The following is a 23,785-nucleotide window of genomic DNA, read 5'->3' as shown; positions in this document are numbered from 1 at the left end:
AAATATCTATTTTTGGCTGGTCTGACAAAAAATAGGTATAATTTTTATACATTCTCACTGGACAGCTATTGCTGTGTTGGCTGTTGTCATTTTTTTTTTTTTTTGACAATCTAAAGGAAAAGAGGTGAGTGCCCCTGACTAAACAGTCAGGAATTGCATATTTTAAAAATCCTTGTGGAAAAAAAAAATCCTTGTGGCACACAGGTTGAAAATCCAACTCCGTAGATATTTTTATGTTCTGTTTTGGAGAGAGTCCAAGTGTATGTTTCATAACAGTAACCGTAGCAGAGGAAACAAGTAAAAAGAATTCCACCTAATTGCAAAGCAAACAAATGTGAACCCTGAGTCATGGGCTTTTCGGCTTTTCTCCTTTCCTCCACACCTGTAATGTAAACAAATAGCCACCTTGAAGTACTTTCACTGTAGAAAATAAACCTGGGTTTCCCATAAAAGATGAAAAGATAATTCTGTTGTCCAAGTTAGTTCTTGAAAAGAAATTGTTGTAGTTAGATCCATAAAGCTGCTGTTACTCTGAGCCATATATTTTCATTCCACTCACATGGTTAATCCCAAATAAACATATACCACATGTTGATACCATCGTCAAACATAATTATAATCTGCTGCAGCTATGTCTTATATGTTTACATTTCTTGAGTGTTACCGTGTTTTTTGTTTACGTTTACACATCTCCACATTTAAAAAGAAACAGAACATTTGCTGTTGTTTGTAAGTGTCCCTTTTGGAAAAATGCCAACCATGTATAGGATTTAATGCCCTAAAGAATTTAAGTTCCTCTAGCGAGGAACTTCAGTTTCTTGAGACAAAGGACAGTATCTTACTTGCTATGTGTTTTCTGTGCATTACAGGAAATATTTAATAAGTGTATGTTAACGACCTCATCTTACCCTTACTGCTACACATACATACAACTTGTAATTGTCATGAACATGCACAGCCCAAAGTAAGCTTTATACTGACATCCTTCATACCCATTTTCCACAGCTCCAGGTGGCCCACACACCTGGCATTTTAACCACAATACTATATTACATTGTATTTCTGTGCCACAGACTGCTTAACCATCCCTTTCCAGCAGCTGGGACCAGAGCGTCTACTCGCAGCAGGATTGTAATGTGTCCATAGAGCTAATCTCAGGAATCTACTGCCTGAGGGTTCTCGGGGGAAACCAGAGCGGGGAGTCCTCCGAATATGAGTTAAACCATGAAACATCTCGTTGAAAGAAAAATGTGTCAAAGGGGAAAAGGCGTTTCCCGCCTATGGGAATGGGTTTCGTCACGCAGTACAACAAATGTGCGGCAGTGCCTTCGTTTGACTTATTATTAGCTGAAATACTCTAAGTCTTCTGTTAAGATAAACATAAATGAATACATGCACAACTGTACATTTTAAAACAGACCAAGTTAAGTGAACTTCTCGGGTTCCCTAACTTACTCTTAAAAGATGTGATTCAAGAAGGATCCTTTTTCTCCCTTAATACTAAAAAAAAGATAAAATAAAAGGATATCTGACCATGTTGAAAAATTATCTGACTAAAATAACACTGACACAAAATAAAAACTAATTTCTCAATATCAAAACAAAAGTATACAATTCAAAGAGCACTCCAACTTTCAAAGGCAGTGAGGGTTAGTTACTGAGACACCAGGAAGACAAGATTTACTTTTGAGGCAGTCAGTCCCCTAGCACTGAGTCACAGGGTGGCATAACTCCGAGACTCTGCTACAGATCAGGTATCCAAGGGGTGTGTGTGTGTGTGTGTGTGTATATATATATATATATATATATAGAGAGAGAGAGAGAGAGAGAGAGAAAGGCTGTTTGTCACATATTTGGGCTTGTGGCTATTCCAAGAAAAAGCCTGCAGTTACTGACAGATTGCATCTTTGGGGGAGGATGGGGGAGACTCATAAAAAACCAAGATTTTCATCAAAATAAAAAATTATAAAAGTACCTTATACTTTGGTACAGTTACATTGAAAGCACTTTTTGAACACTGTGCTGGGATCCAGCAACCTGTTCTGTATATATTTTAATTATAAATGTTTTACTTTTTACCTAAAAGTTGAAAGCCAAACTATCTTTGTTTTTTATTCCATTTGAANAAGACGAGATTTACTTTTGAGGCAGTCAGTCCCCTAGCACTGAGTCACAGGGTGGCATAACTCCAAGACTCTGCTACAGATCAGGTATCCAAGGGGTGTGTGTGTGTGTGTGTGTGTGTGTGTATATATATATATATATATAGAGAGAGAGAGAGAGAGAGAGAGAGGCTGTTTGTCACATATTTGGGCTTGTGGCTATTCCAAGAAAAAGCCTGCAGTTACTGACAGATTGCATCTTTGGGGGAGGATGGGGGAGACTCATAAAAAACCAAGATTTTCATCAAAATAAAAAATTATAAAAGTACCTTATACTTTGGTACAGTTACATTGAAAGCACTTTTTGAACACTGTGCTGGGATCCAGCAACCTGTTCTGTATATATTTTAATTATAAATGTTTTACTTTTTACCTAAAAGTTGAAAGCCAAACTATCTTTGTTTTTTATTCCATTTGAAACTCTATTTTAATTGCCGGATAATAATACCACATGTACAGTTTCTTTTTATCAACAGATAGAGATGGTATTTAGAAACATAGCACACACGTTCGGTTTACATAAGACAAATTACACCCCATCGCCACGGGCTATAATACTCTCAACCGCTCAGGAAAGCCTCTTATCAACAAAGAAAGCTAAGGCAATTGGCCAGAATGCACAGACTGCATTCTTCTGCCTCGAGGGTACATCCTGCTGGGACCAGCCTGATGTTAAAGAAATCAAGAAATATCTCACAGGGGCAGGCAAATAAGGGAATATGTTACATTAAAAACAAATAAACCTATTATTCATATTTAAAACTGGTCTACTAATACCCAACCTGACCACTGTCAAAATCGATGAGATGACCATATCCAATCCATCATCTTGCTCAGTATGAATATTTCATTATATATTTTACCTACTGCAGTTCACCTGCATGTAAACTGGTAATATCTGAGAGCATTAGAGGAGGAAAAAAATAATTAATGAAGTTATGGTTTGCTGAAGGGAGACTTTTATGCTGATTCTCTAGGGAAGGCTGTAGCTCACAAACACCATTTCCCCCCCATACTAGTTTATAAACAGGAGCCTGGGCATATGGTTGGCTCCTTATTGTCTTTTCTCACAACAACATATAAAACCAATGTCCAGGGATTATTAGGTCAAGAAACACAAGAGGAGCCATGCTGACCCCAAAAGAATATTTATAGAATATCATCATATATTTTCATTTGTCAATCAAATTTTGAACAATTGCTCTGCACTAGGCACATCTTCATGCAGTGGGAATCCGACGACGGTTACAATATAACTGTGACATCCCAGGCTTCCCAGGGTAATGGAAGACAGGAAGGCAAACTATTTCACTTGCAGTATCTTCAGTACTTGAACAACAATCAGAATGAGAGGTTATGAAAGACTTCTTGGAGAAGCCGATCATGTGCTATCCAGAATGACAAGTTGAAGTATTCAGTTCTACCAAACTCTCTCACTACTTATTAAAATTTTAGCTCATATAATGCACTGGAGGAATATTTGCAACTCAATAGTGTTTTCGTTTATTAAAAGACGAATTACTTGCAGAACTTTCTCTCATTTAGGTATAAACTTTGGGATAAATATCTGTTTACTTATAAATAACCAAGAATAGAGAATTTTCTACAGGACTATTTGTTCAGAAGCTTGCCCCCAGTTTTCACTATGTTGTGGAGACCAGCATTTATTTCTTTCACAGAATATTTGAGTACGTCCATCTTGTCCAGTTTTCTTCAGAAAAACATGGACAGGGCTTTAAGTGAAAACCAAGCTATCTTTAAATTTAAAAGACGACAGTCTCCTATACAGTACAAACACAAACATCAAATTCAAGTAATCTGCTGGCACCAAAAAACAAAATTAGTGTGGACCTTAGTTCTTATTACATACTTCATTTTATAGTGATTCACCATGAGTAATTACACTTTAAAACTCATTTTCTTTAGAATGCTAGTCTTTTTAAATGTTCATTTTTTTTTATTCTAGACCTACCCATCATAATTACTACCTTCAAGAAGAAAATCGGGAGAGGTTTCATACCTGGTTCCCTTTGTTATTTTTCACAACCATACATAGTTACTTTTGTTAATCCCAGTTTTAAAAAAAAAGTTTTACCGTGAGTGTCAGCTGTCTGGAATTTATGCTGCACTTCCTCATTGACACAATGGCAGTAAACATTCTTGCAAAACCTATTTGACTGATATGTAGACAGTGCTTACTGAACCCTAAGATTTCTCTCCCATTAGCAGAAAAAGGTTGCGGTGCATGTTTTAAACATCCTTCCTGTATTGCAAAAGTTTAGTCATCTGATTTTGGAAGAACATTCTAGTAGGGAAACATGACTTGACTCACTACACACTATTACAAAAGCCTCCTAACGGTTCTCTCAGCTTCCAGCCCGTCCCTCACGTATTGTCATCCATCGTGTTGCCAGTTACCTCCATGGCAATTCTGGTTATGTAACACACCCTACTTAAAAACCTTCTTACCCAAAGAACTTGACCTACAGGGCAAAGTTCAAACCCCTTAGCAGAGCATAGACGACTCTTCCCAGCTGGTACCAATCTACCTTGGGGTCCCCTGGCCCTCCTTTTATAGAGACTGCCTGGGGATGATCTCATCATTCCTAACAAGTCATGTTCTTTCAACCCTCCGTACTCTTGGAAAAACTCTTCTGCTTAGAATGGATTCCTATCCCTTTACTTGAACATTCGCCAATATACATCAGTTCAAGTATCGCTTTCTCTATGGTACCTTCCCCAATACCCCTCAGATACTTAACAATGTAGTCACCCTTTTGCCCCTCCAGAAGAACTGAGCATGGTGCTTATAGGAGTTCAATGAACACTGACTATAGCTTGAAAGCATACACACGCTTAAATGAGGGACTGGCCATAAACTGTTACAGCCAGAGTTAGAAACCACAAGGACAGTCCATACATCTATATACAAGTATATAATAATCAACATACATTAACATTTAAAATGTAGTGCTAGTTATGTTTGAAAACATACTGAATCACAGATTACTAACAACTTGGATGTATAAACTACTTCACCTTAAATACTGGTAATCGTTAACCATCCAGCCTGCCACAGCAAAAACACTCTTAACCAGAAAAAATTCAGTAGCTCTCCAGTCAATAAAGCCTCATTATCTGGAGCTTTAAACTTCCTGCGATGGGGCAAATTCATTTCATTGAAAAAAGAATAAGCCAAAGATAAGAAAAAATGTAACTAATCTCCTGAAGGTCAGCAGCCCAGCGCTGAAATTTCCTGTCATCGCCTTTGAACAATTCTTAAGGCAATGATTCAGTAAAAAAAAAAAAAAAAAAAAAACCTTTCTCCATCATACTCTATAACCGATCAAGAAAATATAGCCATGGAAACAATTCAATACAAGAGCCAAAATAAAGTTGTGTCCAGAAAGTAGCTAGTGTTCGCAATTTGCTGCCACTATGTTTGGGCATCTCCAGTATTAATACTTCACATATTCAAAGGAAGTCTCACAATTCAAAAGCGATTTTACATAAATCATGTAACTTTAGCATCGCACAAATTGTCCAGACTTCAGACATTACAAACCCAGGAAAAATCCAAGTAAAAGCCTGACCAAAGAAATATAGCCCTTCCAAAAATAAGTATTCTTACTACAACAAAACGGCCCAAGAAAAATGGGCACGCACACACCTTTACTCCATCACTAAAATTAGTTCGGTGGACCCACTGGTGACTCCACTGACAAAATGAACGTCAAAATTTCCAGTTATGATAACCTGGACCAAAAGTTCCATCTCCCAGCCTGTTTCCAAGTGACATTAACTCCACCAGCAAAACGAAGCTCCAGTTCTCAAAACAGTTTCAACGTGAACACACCCTCGGCGCGCACCCAGCAGACTCCCCGAGGTCCGAGTCAGATCCAGAGCAGTCTGGAGAGTCTGGAGTACCCAGCTTTGCGCGAGATGAAGGTGGGGAGAACCGCAAAAGACTGTCAAGAAGGGAACGGAGGAAGAAGAACCAGACAGAAGACCAGTGCCCAAAAGGGTTTGGGGCGCCAGACACTGGACCTAGGGTCTGGGCACTGTCCACACACAGCTGGAGGGGCTCCGCCTCCCAACCCCGAGTCCAGTAGCCAGGCCGGGCCCCTCCACTCCCAGGCACCTCGGGATAAGACCGAGGTCCCAGCCCTAGGAAACACCAATCCCAAAGGTCCCTGGGGGCGGACACCCACCTGGCCGAGCCCCACCAAGGACTGGGCCTACCAAGCCAAACAACAGCAACCACTGGAAGCGGAGGGTCCCAAAGGGCGAGCCCGCGCGGGATCCCATCTCGGTCGATTCCGCAGGTTCTACTCAACATTCGATCGCTCCTGCGTCCGCCTGCTCCATCATTTCCCAACCCTGCCGGGGCCCCAGAACTAGCAGGGATGCGCGCGCCCGGGGACGAACACGCGCCCGCCACTGACGCAACCCCGCTCTTATCCGAGCTCGCTCCCGACATCGCGCTCGCTACCGCTGACGTAGGGAAAAATCCAGTCCCAGGCGAGAGAATGCGATTGCTATCTGCCGGCTACTACCCGCACTAGGTTGCCCCGCCCATTCACTGTCCGCGCCCGTTCCTACTCCCAGGCCCGCCTACTCTGGGGGTCGAGGGAACCTATTGGAAGAAGCAGTCAGAGCAAAAGGAGGAGCGTGTGACGCAGAAGAGGAATTGACAGGCAAAGGTAAGGCCCGTCCCCGCCCCCTGCGCAGCCATTTCTGATTGGTTATCAGGGTTGGGCGGAGCGCCGAGCTGCGTGCCCATTGGCTGTATGGCAGCCAAGAGCGGGGCTCCGGGAAGAGACTAGACTAGGCAGAGAGCCTGGGTCCCCGGTGCCCGCCGGGTTTGTGGTTGAGGAGGCCCGGTTTCCGCCACTGGGCCCGGGAAAATGGTGCTGGGTGGTTGCCCGGTGAGTTACTTACTTCTCTGCGGCCAGGCGGCTTTGCTGCTGGGGAATCTACTTCTGCTACATTGTGTCTCTCGGAGCCACTCGTACAACGCTACCGCGGAGCCGGAGCTCACGTCCGCTGGCGCCACCAACCCAGAGTTCGCGGGTGCTTCGAGCTGGGAATATGGCGACCCCAACTCTCCAGTCATCCTTTGCTCTTACCTGTAAGCTACCCTGTCGTCGAGGCAGGTGGAGATGGCGATAGGGCAAGGGTGTATGGGTGTCGTGCTGGCGGGGAGAAGGAGCGGGGGGCTGCTTTTTTGTTTTTTCCGGACTCTCCAGCGGAGGACCTGATAGTCACCAAATGGGAGGTGAATATCATGACAGGTTTGTCACTCCTCTCACCCATGCAGGGGAAAACCTTGTGTGTGGGTGGCAGATTCTTTGGCATCTAAAAAAAGAGAAGTAGGAAGGAGTGACATCGAATAGCCTCCGGAAGAAGGGTACGAGGTTGAACCTTCGCCGTCCTGCTCCCTTTTACCCGAAAGAGACTCCCATCATAGGGGCTGGTACTGCGTGAGACACAAATGAAGTAAATTACGTGTCCCTGCCTACAAGGTACTTCCTAGAAAAAAGTAATACCACTACCATTATAAAAGCAATTCATTTTGTAACATCTCTTTTTAGTTAAGTGAGAAAAGGCCTTTGGGAAATGCAAAGAGAACTGGCACTCCTTTGGTCTCAATTTTGCCCTCATAGCCTTGCAGCTGTTTACCTAGGGAAGAGATGAAGCCATGGCAGAACTAGAATCCACGTAGGGTCATTTGGATGGCTGTCTGTTTGACCTCCCATGCTTCAGTCTAATTGACACCATCTCTTGTCTTGGGGAAGAGTTAGGATGAAAGTAAAAGTTGAAGAAATCTCTCTTGCCTGGTTTGACTGTATACATATAAACAGCCATTTACAAAAACCATGTGATGATCATGATTCTGCTGATTTACAGACCTGATGAATTCATAGAGTGTGAAGACCCAGTGGATCACGTTGGAAATGCAACCGCATCCCAGGAACTTGGTTATGGTTGTCTCAAGGTGGGTTTTTATTTTGCTTTACAATCAAATTCTTCCAGAAGTGTATGAAAAAGTTACAGAAAAGTACAAGCCCTATAAGGAGTATGAAGTTACCTGTTGGTAGAATTCACTAGGATGACTGTTGTTGGCCATTTCTGGCCAGGGTCAGTGACTGAACAAGGCATTTAGTTTCCTCAAGGAGAAGCAGTTTCTGTCAAAACTACCCAGATGCAAAGACCAACCTGTCTCTGGTTTCTTTGGCCATTGATGTAGATGGATTTGAAGCCGAAATGTTACCCTTAACTGTCCTTCAAGGCATGCGCTTTCCTGAAAGAGCAAAAGAAAGGCTTATGCGCTTTCTAAAACTGATGATGAATTGAGCAGTAAGTTGGTTACACGTGCTTTTGGAGCAAATCTTCTCTTGCCAATTAACTTGCTTTATACTAGGCAAGCAGTTTCTACCATGTGGAAACAAATACAATCTACTAGTATATGTCTTTGTAGGGGGTCATAGCAATCAAGGAGAAGCCTTTAGTAACCAATAGCCTCTTGGAATAGAGAGAAACTATCCATTTCCATTAATATCCCTAAAACTAGGTGCACCTTGCCTACTCAGACCCCCCCAAAACCAGTGAAATTCATGTACTTTCTCTGCACTATGGACTCACCATTGTGTTATATTATGCTGCATAATGCAACTTAATACACAGGAGTAACAGAATTGTGGGAAAACATTCTTTGTACTAAATCAGACACAGGAATAAACCTGAAAGTAATAAAACTAAAAAGGCAACTCACACTGTAATCATGTGTAAATAAATATTCTTAATGCAGTGAGATTTTTGTTCTCTTGATAATTATTGATAAAAGTCTGAGTTAGCGTTTTATAAAAGTCACTTAGTCTTGCCCATTTAAATTAAAAACTGAATTGATTCTGTCAAGGCACTCAAACTGTTACCTCCCCCGGAAGTCCTAGAGGACTAGGAATCCTCGGGCACCTGAATCCCTGGGGGAGGTACAAGGAGAGCACATCATTATTTCCTGCTCCCTTCCCTTTGAAAAATGCTCCAGCAAAACTAGATGCCAGTAGAGAAGGTAGAGCTGTGTGTTCTCTCCCAGAATTCAGTCTTACAGAGGGTCAAATTTAAACATACTGCAGATGTACTACAAATATCTGTTAATTACACATTCATGGCCCAAATAAAGTTATGAGTCCGTTGATATTCTGAACTCTTTCCTAATTATGTTCATTTATAATATATACAAAACAGAACTCTAATACACATCAAGTTTTTAAATACCCATTCCCAAATGCTCAGTACTGTGCTCTTTTTCTTGTAAATGAAGGATAATTAAAGCATTGTGTCCAGGTGCTGTAACTGGCATTTAACAAAATTGATTATTAGCTGTATTATCAAAGAAACCAGTCATAAAGAAGAAAAAAGAGAGGAGTTTATTTAAAACAATGTACATTTAGGATGAACGAATTTATAATCACTTGAAGTATGTCACTAAATTCCTGGTTCTTTTTTTTTTTTTAAGATTTTATTTATTTATCTTTAGAGGGGAAAGGAAGGAGAGAGGGAGAGAAACATCAATGTATGGCTGCCTCTCATGTGTACCCTGCTGGGAACTGGCCTGCAACCCAGGCATGTGCCCCAACTGGGAATTGAACCGTGATACTCTGGTTCGCAGGCCCACGCTCAAGCCACTGAGCCACACCAGCCAGGGCAATTCCTGGTTCTTTACAACAGCTTTCCCTCACCTTCATTACCATGATTATTATCCTGATCCTGTTTTTATTCATTAAGATACAGTTAGTGTTACTTGCTCTGGTGAGTTTTTTCTGTGTTAGTTTCTTTTGCTTTGGTTGTCATTCCACAGTTCGGTGGTCAGGCCTACAGTGATGTGGAACACACATCCGTCCAGTGCCGCGCCCTGGGCGGAATTGAGTGTGCCAGTCCCAGGACCTTCCTGCGTGAGAATAAACCCTGTGTAAAGTAAGTGCGACTTTGAGTGGGTCAGTTGGTACTTGGATGAACGTAGAGCTGTTTTCCTTGTCATCTCTTGGCGTAAATTTTTCTTTTACCTTAAGTGTTCAAGGGTTACTGCTGTGCGTAATCCATAAATGGAGACGATGCAATTCTAATAGAGATGACACTGGACTGAAGACCAGACGCCATTAATTCCAAATGTCTCTTTCACCAACCAGCTAAGTACCTTTGGGTGCTCATAGTCTCTGTCCCTTCATCTACCAGATGAAGGAGTTGGGCCAGAGGATCTAGCTCTAAAATTCCCATTATAGGCATAAATTCTGTGAAAATAGCCTTTGTGTTTTAGGAAGAAAGGTTTTATTATGAAAATGATGGGCCATTCTCTGAAAATAAGTTTATCTTAAAGAATCAGTGTTATTTCTGCAAACTGTGTGAAGGCACAGAATTTACTTACGCCATTTGCCAATGAAGAGTCTGTGACTATGTTTAATGATGACATTAAAGTAACTGCAACTGAGTATCATCGCAGTACGTAAGACACACGTCTTTATGAAGATGTCCCCGTTTTTAGTTGCCACAAGGCAGCAAAACAGGTATATGGAGATCAGCGTTCATTTAAGGAAAGCCCACGCTTCCTTAGAGAACTGCATTCAGAGCTACAGCCTCGGGAGCCTGTGCAGGGGACAGCAGGCGCCCAGACTCCACTCCTTCCAGGAGGCCTTTGTGCTAATGTGCTTGGTCACTTCTTGTCCAGTCCTGTCCAACTCAGTATTTGTCTTACAGGTCCTCCACATCTTAGCAATGATGCTTTTGAGATCCTAGACCAACACGAGATCTTTTGGAGGGGGGTGGGTGGTAGGAGAGTGAGAGGCCACAGAGGAACTGGCTGCACCATCTTTTCACTTTCTTTAAGTTCACGGATTAGGTGTTTTCATTTTCATGTGGCAGACATCCTCCTTCTCATTCCTTTTGTCTAGGTACACTGGGCACTACTTCATAACCACTCTACTCTACTCCTTCTTCCTGGGATGCTTTGGAGTGGACCGTTTCTGTCTGGGACACACTGGCACAGCAGTGGGGAAGCTCTTGACGCTGGGAGGACTCGGGATCTGGTGGTTTGTTGACCTTATATTACTTATAACCGGAGGGCTGATGCCAAGTGATGGCAGCAACTGGTGCACCGTGTACTAACAAGAGCTGCTCTTACGGCCCTGGGAGGCCAGTCTTCTGAATTCATCTCCGCGGGCTCAGAACTCGTCCTTGACGTCAGGCCTGACCATTACTTGCCCCTTTGGGGGGAATGGCTTTGGTTAGGAAGGCTTCTTTGGACTGTGGATTTTCAACCCAGATTTTACCTTGCAAACTAGAAATGACAAGCAAACACTCTTGTGGGAACCAAGTTTAAACCTTTCCTCGTGTACAAAATATAAAGGCTAGCAACTAACTTGGAAGCTATGGAAGGGTTTCTACACTCCTTATTTCTGTACATGGCTCCTCTCGGTCCTTTGGAACAAGTGGATCCACTGGGATGAGCAAAGGGAGTATTTTTAGCCTTGTGGTACCTTTTGTGATCCTGAGGCTCATGCAGAGAACTGAAGCTGAACCAATGAAAATCTTCAGTGGAAGTGGAAATGGCCATGCAGTTTAATACACACTGAAATTCCAACTTTCTGAATTTAAACTGTATTATAAATTTTGCCAACCTGGAATGCTATTTGGGTATTCTCAGAATGTAAAGTGAAACTCAAAATTATATTTGTTTTGCTAAAAGCTAGGCGATTAAAGTGAACTACCCTGTTCATGAACCCTATAGTTTCACCATTATTATACTTAAGAGGCAATGTATACATGGAAATATATATATATATATACATGGAAATAATTTTTTAATTCCATTATGGTTTATAAGCCAGCAGTATCAGACCCGTCTGGGTTAGGCTATCCTCTCGGCAGAATTTTCCTTGTCCAAAAGGTAGCATTTACCAGTTTAGGGAGCTGATGTTGTAAGCTGGTAAAAAAAAGATTTTATACAAATGGTTATAAAACTGTTCTTCATGATTAGGTAAGATAAGGTGAGGAGCATCGTGCTCCTGAAAGGAACAACAGACTCTTACTTAAAGGACATTATTACTGAGTGATGGGTAGATTTAGGATGTAATTTGTGGGGAGGAGAAACGGGGTGCTTTCTATACAAATACGCTTGATGCCAGAAGCGCTCACGCTGGCGACAGCAGTCAGTCATAAAGAGACACAACCAGACTCTCACATTTTAGATCACTGTGGATAAAGGAAATGCTTTGACCAGTAAGTGGTTTTATAAAGTTAGTTCCATCTTTGCAACCCAAGTTGAAAAGAACTGTTAGATACAAAGTAAAAGAACTTTATAGATAAGTCAACTAAGATCCTGCTATTTGGAATAACTTACAATTTCTAGAAACAATCAGGGTAGAACTATGCAAAGTTGAGTTTCATAAGAATTGGCTTAAAGACCAAGAATCACAGTAGAAATACCTCTGGATATTCTCCACCGTTACCAAATGGCTTCCCTAAAGTCCCAGCTTTATTACCCCTGGTCAATATGTTCACTGTTCTTATATTATTAAGTGGTAGCAATTGTGTAAAATTTAAAACAGCTTGTTTTGTTCTGCCTTGAAAGTTCTGTAGCACGTTGACCTTAACCTTCTTCACAACAGTAACAATTGGTAGATTTTTATTCATAATCTCTATACTCTAAGGCAGTGCTTTTTAAATTGTAGGTCAGTAAGAAACTGGACCTTCTCCCCAGAAAAGCACACGAACACATAAAATTTTGCATCGATGTCATATTAAAAAACTGACTTAGAAGTCCAGAAAACAAGCTGAAATTAAAATCCTACCCAAAATATTATACTACCGTAAGCCACAAATTCCACCCCATCTCACAACTTGTTTTTTGTTAAATTTCCTTAAAGAGCATCACAAACCCCATCAAAAGCAATTTGGTTTAAAAAAACAAACAAAAAAAAACCACTTGGGCAGCTTTCAGACTCAAATCATTTATGTTGCCAGGAGGAAGAGCATGGGTAAAAAGTCAGGTCTATAATTTATTAAAGTATCTATTTTATAAAAGCCCTTCTTGCAGTCAGAAAAGCTGTTGGAGATCGAAGTCGTTTCCACTGCTAGAGTAATAACTTGAAAATCTTTAATAATCTGTGACAATCCACAGTTGTCAGTTTCAATTTGACTTATACATGGTATTTATTCTCTGTATCCATAAACCCTGTCCAAATATGATACAATCTAAGAGGCTGATTACATAAGAGAATATTAATAAAAATTGTTCTTTCCTTTGCACTGCTGGATTCAGGTTGTTTCTTAATAATTGGTAGATAGATCTCTGTGTGTGTGTGTGTGTGTGTGTGTTCTTCAGCTTCCTGACTCCAGCTCTGACTGGGGACCCTCCCTGGGACTGGGGAAGAGGGTGACGGTGGATGCTGAGCTCCTGGGTGTGACAGGGCCGGGTGACACTCCCCTGCTTCCCCAGAGCTTTATGGGAATGCGGCGCCCCACCACTGCCTGGGCTCCCTCTGGGCCCAGCAGAACAAGAAGAGAAGGAGCACCTGGCTCCTAGTGTCTGTCCTACCATCACCCATTTCAATAGGGGCCAACTGTTCTGAAAACTGGAGTGTGACAGCCAGGGACAAGGCTAGAGTGGTGGGGCACAGATCCCAGTGGCCAAGGTGTACCATGGGTCCCTCCACAGAGTTCTGGAAACTCCTCTGTTTTGAAGAATTAGGTCTCCAGCTTCCCAGCTGATTCTTGCAGTTAGGAGTCAGCTTCTTCCGGGCTGGTGAGCGGACAGGAGGACAGGGCTCTGGGGCTCCTGCAGTGCGCAGTGCATTGCTTTTAGAAGGGGAGGCCCAGACTTCAGCCCAAACAGCCAGACCTAGGAGGCAGGTCTGGATCCATTGTGGGACCACCACCGTGTGTGTGTGTGTGTGTGTGTGTGTGTGTGTGTGTGTGTGTGTGTGTGTGTGTGTGTGTGTGTGTGTGTCTCTCTCTCTCTATAGAGACGTTTTAAAATACTAAGTGTCTCTGTCAAGGTTAAATTAGAAACTGCCTGTTTTTCCGTTGTTCCTACCTTTAAATAAAATGTTATCAGCTCCCCAGACTTCCTGGCACCACGTCCTTCCACTGGCTCCGTAAGGCCCCTTAGCAGCAGCACCAGCCCCCACCTACTGGTCCCTGAACGGGTACCTATGTTTAAGCGTTCATTTTCCTGTATGAGAATGAGATCCTAAAGCCGCTCGCCATCTTTGGCACATCTTCAATACAAACACAGGTAATACAGCCTTGGTTTTGTTAGATAATTTCTCTTTGTAGCAAGATACTTAATCGATTATTTCAGGTGTGACTGTCAGCATCAAAGCACGACTTCCCCGACGAACCATGACGGAAAGGGAATCATTGTCCTTAACAGCTTCAACGACATCGGTCGTGGTGGTAACAGGATGCCCATTTATGCTGACAATTACATCGTGGTCTCTCAACCCAGAGCTGGGACGGAGGGGAGAAAGGATCATGAAAGTCTGAGAGTGTTACTTATCCCCAGCCAGAATGTAACGTCTGTCTCCTAAGGCACTACTATTTTGCTGGTAGTAAACATACCAACCAAGAAACCAGAAATTGCCTCCGTCCTTTCAAATATGAGGATTATTCTAAGCTCTGCTGTGAAATCACCTGGAGGACACAATGTATTTACCTTTATAAAATTAATGCTCTATCAGAATCGTGTGTAAGAAGTTTACTCCTCCCATATATTGGGTTTGGCTTGGAGTAAGGAGTTTAGCTTTTAATTTCTATTAATGTCTGACCTCTATTAACTTCAAGTATACACCCAGTCTTAGGAGCAAACATAAAAAGTCCAAAAAAATATCATTTTCCCCAGACAGTTACCCTTCAGTCAGCTCACGTGCCCCATCTTCAACCAGAGTTTACAGAACGAGAGTATGTTGAGCTATACTATGAAAAGCTCTGCTCCCAGTAAGTAAAAAAACCAGTCACCCTTCCCAGTCTAAATATTTAAGACTCCAGTTCTGGAGCAGAGTTGAGATTTTACTGAGTGTCCTACAAATTTGCTTCACTTAGAATGTATATTCTAGAAAGAAAAACTACCTCCAACACTTGGAATACACAGCCATGCTGTTGATTTGTCTGCAAGTCAAAAATAGGCTGGATGAGGGGCATAAAATTAAATGACTTCAGGAGATACCCTTTAAGAGAAATGGGGAACCCAGGGAAGAACAATAGAAAGGATTGCCAAGATATGTGGAGTTTATTTTTAAAAACGGGAGAAATTTAAAACAACGGGATGTGAAGAGAAGTTTAAAGGTAGATAGAGCTAAAAGCATGGAACAAGGTTAGTTCAGGAAGACGACTGGGACAAGGCACAAAGAAGGAGCTTAATTTGTTCATGGTAGTTCCGTGAGGGGAAAAGAAAGAAACCTGCAAGTTGTTACTGAGTGCAAACTATGCACTGAGCATGAGAAAGTGAGGCTCAGACAGGATACATGTCCCACAGCTTGTAAGAGGCTGAAGTGGGATTTGATCCCTGGTCTCAGACTTAAAAACCCACTTTATTGCCACTCGACATCTGCCTTTCAGAAGCAAGAAGAGCAGCCACCAACACAGGAGAGCAAGGGGCTCACTCAGGTTCCACCTCCTTGCTGGCTGTGTAAGTCACGTTAACCTCTCTATACCACAGCTGCTTCCTTTCTGAAATAATGCCTGTATCGCAAGACTACTGTGGGCTGAAACCTAGCGTATAGAACATTTCAAGTGGTACCTGACATGTAGTAAATGGATAATAAATGCCAGCTATTGGTACTATAATTATTGTCATTAGTCTTAGATATAAGTGGGTGGAGCCAGAACAGATTTCTGGGTTAGCAGTAACATCAAGGAAGCAGTAATTCCCACATTTATTGTGCATCACACCACGGAGATCTCGTTCAGAATGCAGTTTCTGACTCCAGCCTGTCATTCTGCATTTCGAAAATGCTCCAGCCGATGCTAAGGCAGCTGGTCTACAGACCACGTCCCAAGTAGCAAGGACTTGGAGAGCTGAGATAGCTCTGGCCTTGAACCAGAAGTTAAAAATAAGGGGGAGGGAGGAGACCAAGAAAGTCTAGAAAAGCCTGTGACAAGCCAAATTTAGTAACACGAGACCTAACACTTAGCTATTCTGAATAGGTAGCAATAGTTTCTTGCCCCCTACTAAAAGAGTTGCCGTAATCCAAACAGATTATTGAACCCTTGAAAAACTGATGGAGAGATACAGTGACAGAGAGATACTGAAGAAGTCTGAGAAAGCCAGGAGAATAATTGTTGGACAAGCCACCTCCTCCCTCAGTGGTCCGTGTAAATGTTCAAAACAGCAGTAGCCCTGGCTGGTGTAGCTCAGTGGATTGAGCTCGGGCCTGCGAACCAGACGATCGCGGTTCGATTCCCAGTCAGGGCACATGCCTGGGTTGCAAGCTGGTTCCTTGCAGGCCAACTCCCAGCAGGGGACGCACAAAAGGCAACCATACATTGATGTTTCTCTCCCTCTCTCCTTCCCCTCTAAAGATAAATAAGTAAATAAAATCTTTTAAAAAAAAAAAAAAAAACAGCAGTAAAGTTAGCTGGAAGGTCTTCCTTGGAGAAGGTCTAACCTCTCCAGTATCTGCTCTAACCTCTGCTTTATTCACTTTATTTATTCCTTTGTTTGTTTAATTAATGCTTCCCTCTAATAGTGTCCTCCAGAGTTTAAAGAAAACAGTATGTTAAGGTACCTAAAATAGGTTCTTTAACTTTTAACCCTTTAGGTTCTTCTGATTCCTAATAACTAAGGTATTAAAAGGGTAGATTCAGGGATCCTGGCAAAATTAACTTAAACTTAGGCTGGTACCATACCACACATTGCTGGGCTACAGAGAACCACTCCCCAAAACAAAAGCCCTTACAGTACACAAGTCTAAATCAGCATTACTATCCAGTAGAAATGTAAGGGAATCCATATCTGTTATACATGATTTTCAATTTCCTGGGAACCATAGTTTTTGTCAAAAAATTTTAAACAGATGAAACTAATTTTTAAAATTATTTAACTCGACAGATCTAAAATGTAATTTTAACATGTCCTTTTTTACTAGTCCTTGGTATGTATTTTACCCTCTGTTTTAAGTGTGTGGAACCCACCAGAAACAGCACCCAATGACACCATCTCATACAGTGCCATGACTACAGTGAAAGGCAGTCCTCCCCGTGCCCCACCTTCCCCGCCCCCTCCCCGCAAAAAACCAAGTGTGTTCAATGGAAGAAACTTCACAGGCTGCTGGCTTCTTTATTTAAGTAAAGTAAAATTAAGTAAAACTTAAAATTCAGTCCATCAGTCACACCAGCCACATCTCAAGCATTCAACAGCCACGCGTGGTTGGGGACCCCGAGCTGGACGGCCTACACCTGGAGCCCGCACACCTTTCCCACCACACACACCTCGTGGGGACTGAGCTTCCCTTACCTCTCCGCTGCGGTTCCTTGAATCACCTCATATACAAAGACCCCAGAACTCACGGCAGGGAAGTTTGGATCTTGCCTTTTCATTTCCTGAAGAAGGCTGCAAAAAGTAAGAAGAGCTTTTCAGTAAGAATAAGAAGCACGGTAAGTTGATAGACATCCTGGGCAAAGCCTTTGAAGCTCAGGAATCTACTTGTTCTCTTCAAGGGTCAGCGGAGCCAGAGAGGCTTCCATCAGGTGAGTGGCACTTATTCTCCCCTGGGGGGGGCTCTGATTCTCCATCGAAAGGCTGGAACCATTGCACGTCATAAAATGTAGGCGCAGTGAAAGAAATGACAAAGAACAGTGAACGCTGGCTCAGGCTGAGGCAGATCCGTGCCCTGTGATAAACGGGGTCTGCAGCCCCGAGAGCACCCAGCTATAATCCAGACACTTCAGTTTCCCTGCCAAGACGTTCCAGCTATGGCTTCTGCTTCTGGGGGAAAAAAAAACCAGACATATCCAAACCCATGCTTACTTCAAAGTGAGGGGCAGCATTCGCAGACCCAGATATTTCTTCTGTGACAGAGTCTTTCCTGGAAAGGAAAAGTATCCTGTGTTACCATCAACAAAACTTCCCTGTCGGCAGGTCTGAAAAGACACTGGAATCACAGGAGATTTTTACCATCGTAGCTGCCTTCTCAGGCTGTCAGCTGCAAATATGTGCCTCAGAGAACCTTTGTCATGGACACAGACCCTCCTCCCGCCCACCTGCCCACTTCTCCCCGTCAGGTTTCCTGTCCACCACAGTTCAATCCAAATATTCCTTGGTACAATTCACAACTGGTTTTGCACCTAGAGCCCACATTCCTGCCTGAACCACCTTGATGGGAAGCGGGCACCAGGCACTCGGTATGCCACAGAAGTGTCTCCGCAGTAGATTGAGGGCTCCTGAGGGGAAGAAAAAAAAAAAACACAAGAGGAAGAAGTCATCCTCACTCCCTGTACCTTTCAACTGGCGCTCATGGAAATCGGCCAAGAACTGTCGAATTCGATCTGAGGGAATTGCGAAGGAGATCCCTGCAGTCACCTTCAGTGTGTTTATGCCAATCACATCACCATCCTGGCAAGGGAGGACATAAATCATGCAGTCGCCGAGCTGTGCAGACTGAACACACAGCAAGGAGTGAAGCTAGTGACTTTGGTCAGAGCACAGAAGGGCTAGGAAAGGTGTGCTTCTTCGGTCAAGGTCAGTGGATGGTGCCTTAGAGGGCGAAGAGGGTGGTGGAGTAGCACAGGGGACCTACACGTGCAGACTCCTGCTAAGGAATTTATTTTGTGCTCTTGGGCTCACTATTCCTTCGCCAAAGGATGGCGATTTTGAATGTGAGCCACAGTTTGCTATTCCCCCCAAATAAGAGGACGAGGAGTATTTGCCTTTTCATTCCTTAAATGAAGCTAAGAATACACACGGCAAAGGCAAAAAGCTGCTGGGTTTTTATGGCAGCACTTCCATGGAACTATTCGGAAGAACTGGTCATTGATTTGGGGAACAAAGCTCTACTAAACCAAAGCGACAAAGTGAGAAATACTTTCTTTTTCGTGCACTTCATCATCTCGTAGCCTTTATTAGGTAACAGAAAGGATTTTAAAAATCATATTATTTAATGAACTGTTTAATCCTGGAAGAGTACAGATTATAATTCAGTAGGTCTGGAGGGCGGCCTGAAATTCTGCATGTGACCCCTGGTCTGGGGAGCTCATTGTCCACCGGAGAAAGAAGGCGTAAAAAATGGTGGGCAATGGTACGAGTCAAAACGCTCAACAACTTCACGTACAATTCATCCTCCTACAAGCAAGTGTAATATGTAAAGACGAAACAGAGCCAATCAGCTCAGACACTCAGAGAGCATGAGTACACGATCACAGGCTGTGCCCAACAGCATTGCCCACTTTGCTTCCACATGCCTTTGAGCAACTAGGAATGCTGGCATTTCCACTACAGAGACCGGACGGGGTTTAAGAATTAAGTATGTGACAGAGCAGTGGATTTGTGCTGTGGCCTTTCTGTCATCTAAGTGGGTCAAGACTAGAAACCTGGACAGACCACATCGTTCAATCAGCATTTGGGGATGAGAGACAGTTCTTCACAGGTGGCAGCAGGGGCTCTTCGAGGAGATACATGACACAGAACAGGTGGTCGTTTCACATGGATTTGGTTAACTATCCAGTGAAAACAGGAAGCATGCTGAGGAGATGGGAATCCAGTATTAGTAAACCCTGACGCTCTCCGCTGGATGAGATCACACGCCAGGATGACAAATCCACGGCAGATCTGAAACCTTCCTAACCGTTTGCATAAGATGCAGTCCTAGAACAGCATCATACCACAGACTTCTACACTTGGATTAGTCTGCACCATGGAATTTACGAAGTCTTTAAAAGGAAGACACATGAGGCGGCAAGGAAAGTGGCCACTTACCAAGTTCACCAGAGGGCCCCCAGAATTCCCGTGCTAAAGACAGAATTTGAAAAAGCCATCAGTACTTTTCTCCTTGTTAACTATACCTGGCTCCTAAACAGGTTTACTGAAAGCAGCCTGCTCTAGTAAGCCCCTGTGCCCCCAGGGCAGGCAGAGTTGATCCCCCCGCCCTCGCCATCATTAATACTGAAGTCCCTGCAGGTAAAGAACAGCAGCAGAAGGACCACCACTGTCTGCAGCAGGGGGAGCTCTCTGACAGACCCCAACAGACCACCCAACATCATGGACACCAGTTATCATATCAAACAGGCTGAACTCTTAACTGCAAAGCATTCCATCCCTCTCATAAGGATCTAACTGAACTCTGGACATAGCCAAAAAGCCAAAAGGAAAAGAAGGCACTCTGAAGTGTTCTCCTCATCATACTTCCAGTGTATTGCAGCTCACAGTGGCCCTCCCAAGTGACTTACGTTAATTATGGCATCGGTCTGGATATAGTCCATGTCTGAATCCTTCAGCCCTAGTTCTTTTCCCTCTCGCTGTGTTGTGCTGACAATTCCTGCAGTTACTGTGTTCTGCAGAGAAAATGGGCTGCCCAGGGCCACCACGAACTCTCCAGCCCGCAGGTCAGATGACCTTCCCAACAGCAATACAGGAAGGTCAGTCTGCACATGGGCAAGGAGGGATGGGGAAGACAAACCAAGAAGAGAATCAAGCAGTGTTTGTGTAACACACATGTATGACAGTCTTTGTCTTTGGGATTTATAATCCAAGAATCTCTCCCAAACTCTCACTTCTCAAGATGATTGGGATCATTTCTAAAATCTAAAAATATTGCTTTGCAGAAATTACTGTAAATAAACCACAAGTGAAGTAACTGATGAACATGAACTGACATTAGCAATTTACTTAGCACCTATCCAGCTCAAAAGTTTACGAAGTTAATTGGCCACCAAATGAATAAAGAAATAAGATCACCCAGAGCAGGTCTTCTCAAACAAGTCACCTGGGGAGCTCAGGAAAATGCAGATTCTAACTCAGTAGACCTGGCTGGGGTCCGAGATTCTGAGTTTCCAATTGCTTAGATACTCTGGTTTCTCTTCAGATGGTAGAAATTTTTCACCTTTGACTAAAAGTTGCTTAGACAATGTCCATACTGCTACTGTGCAGACCACCCTTGATAAAACAGGACCCCAAAGTATCCTTTAGTGGCTCTGAAACCACTGCACTCATTCCTGGTACTCTAAGGGAGTGCTCTAAGGTGAGTAAATTGCCCAGAAGCAGCATCTGTTGGAGAAGGTGGTGAAAAAGAAGGAAAAAGACTGCTTTATAGTTAGTAGAAATTGTCATGGGTGTACTGACTGGCATGGAAGAAAATAAACAAATGAGGGAGTGAAAAAGATAGAAAAGAAGGAAATTTAAACCAGCATACAGCAGGTGAAAAGATGCAGCATGGGTGAAAATGGGGTGGGGAAGAAAATACGAGCAAATTGATGAACATCCCCCCAACTCACAGGCTCTGATTTAGCCCTCGCATACTCACATTTGGCTCAATCTTAATCAGTGCAAGATCCAGTTTGTGGTCAATGTCCTTGATAGTGGCTTTATACTGGACCCCACTCTGGAGCTCCGCCTGGATTCGCTGCCGGTTGGTGAGGACATGGGCGTTGGTAACAATGAGCCCATCCTCAGACACTATGAACCCAGAGCCACTGGATGCAGGAACATCTTCCCGGCTGAGAGGGGACCTGCCTCAGCAAGACAACAACATAAGCAGAGGGCAGGGCAGGCCCCCCCCCCGCCCCCCGCAGTCTGGAAACTTCACGTTGCAGCATAGTGTTCTCACACATTTTACTTTTCCCTGTCTGTGTTTTCATTTTCTCCATGTGTAATTGGACTCCACGGGTTCAGTGGCCACTGAGGGCTGTGTCCAGCTCTCCTTTTCCAGAGACTCCCCCTTCTTCAGAGTGGGTCAGAGCAGCACCCCTCTGCTTCAAAGAGGCCTAACCTAACCTAACCACAGTGTTGTGGGCAAAAGTGGACCTAGTGCCGAATCAGGACCTAGAGCGAAATCAGGAGGACCCATGCAGGGATGGAGGCTGGGAAGCCTGTTTCCTGTTTAGATTTCACTGCTAACTGGCCTTGTGGCAGGGGATTTCCTTCCATGGCAGCGAGGGGGCTGAGCAAGATCATCCAGCTGCTGTCGAGCTCTCGCACCTGACATTGAGTTTGGTCTGTGGGAGGAGAGGGAGAGAAAACTCCCAACCATGTAAAGTGCCTAGGAGTTCCCAGATTTGGAAGTCAGGATCCTTATCCCTTCAGCGACCTTGACCAGGTGATTGCAGCGCTGAATCTCACGACTCTTACCTGGTGCTTAACCCGGGGCCTGGAGCAGAAAACTGGCAGGTAGCTGGTGGATGACCTCCTCCTACCCCCTTTACCTGTGAAATAGCAGCAAGTGAACCACCGATGGCGCCACCTTCTCCACCACCTCTGCGATGAAGTTGTACTTGCTCCTAAGCCAGCCTGCGTTTCTGGTTCCTGTGAAAAAATGCTCCATTCTTGGGGGCCATGGGACCCTCGCCTCCTGACCCTCTCAGGGGTCCGATCTCAAATTTCTCAGTCTCTCCCCTGCATCTCCTTCCGCCTTCCCTCCTCTCTAGTCTCCCCATCAGTGTTTTCCCTGCGATCCCATAAGGACACAGGGCTTGAGGGAACCAGCCCCACCATCCAGGTTGGGAAAGGAAGGAGGGAAGGAGGGCAAGGGAGATAGGGAGGGAGGAAAAAGAGAGAAACAGAAGGAAGGAAGGATGGGAGGGAGGGAGGGAGGAAAACGGAAGACGGCCTTTAACAGGTGTGGGGAGGAAACTGGGGGGACAACCACAAAGGAACCGGTAGAAACACACCTAAAAGGGGAATAAAATCAGAAACAACGAGTGGAATCCCTAAGGCCAATAGAGGAGAGTAGAACCCCTGGCGAGCTGCGTGATTGAAATACGTCCCCTTAGAAAGTTCCAAAAGTGCCCTCAGAGCACGGAGCCCTGACACTTACCTGGATCCCGACAGTCCCCCTTCTGCACCGGCAGTGCCGGGTGCGCCCCGCGGCGGCGCGCTGCGCGGTTCTCAGCACGGAGCGCGCATAGGCTGGGGTAGGTGCGCCCATCGCTGCCGCACACAGCCGCCCCTGTCGCCGGGCAGCCGCAGGTGCCCAACCGGGTGCCACCCAGGCGCTGGGGGCTGAATGGAGCGCCACACTGCAGCCCGGGGGCACAAGGCCGGCCGAGCGCCCCGCCGCAGACCTCGCCCTCGGCCGCAGCGCACACGCGGCAGCAGCCACAGCTGTCCAGCACCGTCCCTGCGGAGCAGGTGGGCAGCGGGGGGCAGCGCATTGGCTCGCAGACCGCGGGGCAGAGCGGAGAGCGCCAGGTCCTCTGAGCCTCCACCCTGGGGCCGGGCACCGGGGGCAGCAGCAGCCACAGCAGGAGGAATTGTCCGAGCCCAGCTCGTCGAAGCAAAGGTCTAGTCATCCTGCTCTCTTCTTCCTCCCCACTCTTCCAATGACTTTACTCTGGAACCACCCTTAAACGAGCGACACTCTGCCCCGGCTAGGGTGCCGCCTCCACCAGTCTCCGACTTTAAGGGGCAGAGCCTGGCA

At 44.4% G+C, this 23,785-nt stretch overlaps 3 protein-coding genes across 3 annotated transcripts in view; 1 reads left to right on the top strand and 2 right to left on the bottom strand.

Moving 5' to 3' along the window:
* The window catches only part of ADAM9 (ADAM metallopeptidase domain 9), a 97,642-nt gene extending 90,937 nt beyond the window's left edge, over positions 1–6,705 (bottom strand). The window contains exon 1 of the mRNA XM_037055422.1: positions 6,374–6,705. Within this exon, the coding sequence (XP_036911317.1) occupies positions 6,374–6,470 (97 nt within the window). The 5' untranslated portion in view covers positions 6,471–6,705. The remainder of the gene's footprint in view (positions 1–6,373) is intronic.
* A 247-nt stretch (positions 6,706–6,952) lies between these two features.
* On the top strand, positions 6,953–13,003 carry TM2D2 (TM2 domain containing 2). The gene is made up of 4 exons (XM_037055421.1): positions 6,953–7,293; positions 8,073–8,160; positions 10,024–10,139; positions 11,111–13,003. The coding sequence occupies exons 1-4, from the start codon at positions 7,070–7,072 to the stop codon at positions 11,322–11,324; spliced, it is 642 nt and encodes a 213-aa protein (XP_036911316.1). The 5' UTR covers positions 6,953–7,069; the 3' UTR covers positions 11,325–13,003.
* Positions 13,004–14,182: 1,179 nt separating this feature from the next.
* On the bottom strand, positions 14,183–23,696 carry HTRA4 (HtrA serine peptidase 4). The gene is made up of 9 exons (XM_037055074.1): positions 23,183–23,696; positions 22,572–22,671; positions 21,674–21,878; positions 20,601–20,795; positions 20,131–20,163; positions 18,657–18,771; positions 18,187–18,244; positions 17,674–17,769; positions 14,183–14,669 (listed from the first exon to the last, which is right to left on the bottom strand). The coding sequence occupies exons 1-9, from the start codon at positions 23,655–23,657 to the stop codon at positions 14,504–14,506; spliced, it is 1,443 nt and encodes a 480-aa protein (XP_036910969.1). The 5' UTR covers positions 23,658–23,696; the 3' UTR covers positions 14,183–14,503.
* Between the last annotated feature and the right edge of the window lie 89 nt (positions 23,697–23,785).

Source organism: Sturnira hondurensis, unplaced genomic scaffold (genome assembly GCF_014824575.4).
Source record: "Sturnira hondurensis isolate 20B ecotype Veracruz unplaced genomic scaffold, ASM1482457v3 Scaffold0008640, whole genome shotgun sequence".
In the NCBI taxonomy this organism is placed as follows: domain Eukaryota; kingdom Metazoa; phylum Chordata; class Mammalia; order Chiroptera; family Phyllostomidae; genus Sturnira; species Sturnira hondurensis.
This window is presented reverse-complemented; position numbering and strand designations above follow the sequence as displayed.

What these genes read in the sequence shown, in the direction of transcription:
- TM2D2 (XM_037055421.1), top strand. Translation starts at nt 7,070, where the DNA reads ATGGTGCTGGGTGGTTGCCCGGTGAGTTACTTACTTCTCTGCGGCCAG. An exon ending in TTGGTTATGGTTGTCTCAAG is followed by an intron (nt 8,161 to 10,023) that starts GTGGGTTTTTAT and finishes GTCATTCCACAG; the next exon opens with TTCGGTGGTCAGGCCTACAG. An exon ending in GAGAATAAACCCTGTGTAAA is followed by an intron (nt 10,140 to 11,110) that starts GTAAGTGCGACT and finishes CCTTTTGTCTAG; the next exon opens with GTACACTGGGCACTACTTCA.
- HTRA4 (XM_037055074.1), bottom strand. Translation starts at nt 23,657, where the DNA reads ATGACTAGACCTTTGCTTCGACGAGCTGGGCTCGGACAATTCCTCCTG. An exon ending in CACTTGCTGCTATTTCACAG is followed by an intron (nt 21,879 to 22,571) that starts GTAAAGGGGGTA and finishes TTGCTGAGGCAG; the next exon opens with GTCCCCTCTCAGCCGGGAAG. An exon ending in CCATGAGCGCCAGTTGAAAG is followed by an intron (nt 18,245 to 18,656) that starts GTACAGGGAGTG and finishes TTTCCTTTCCAG; the next exon opens with GAAAGACTCTGTCACAGAAG.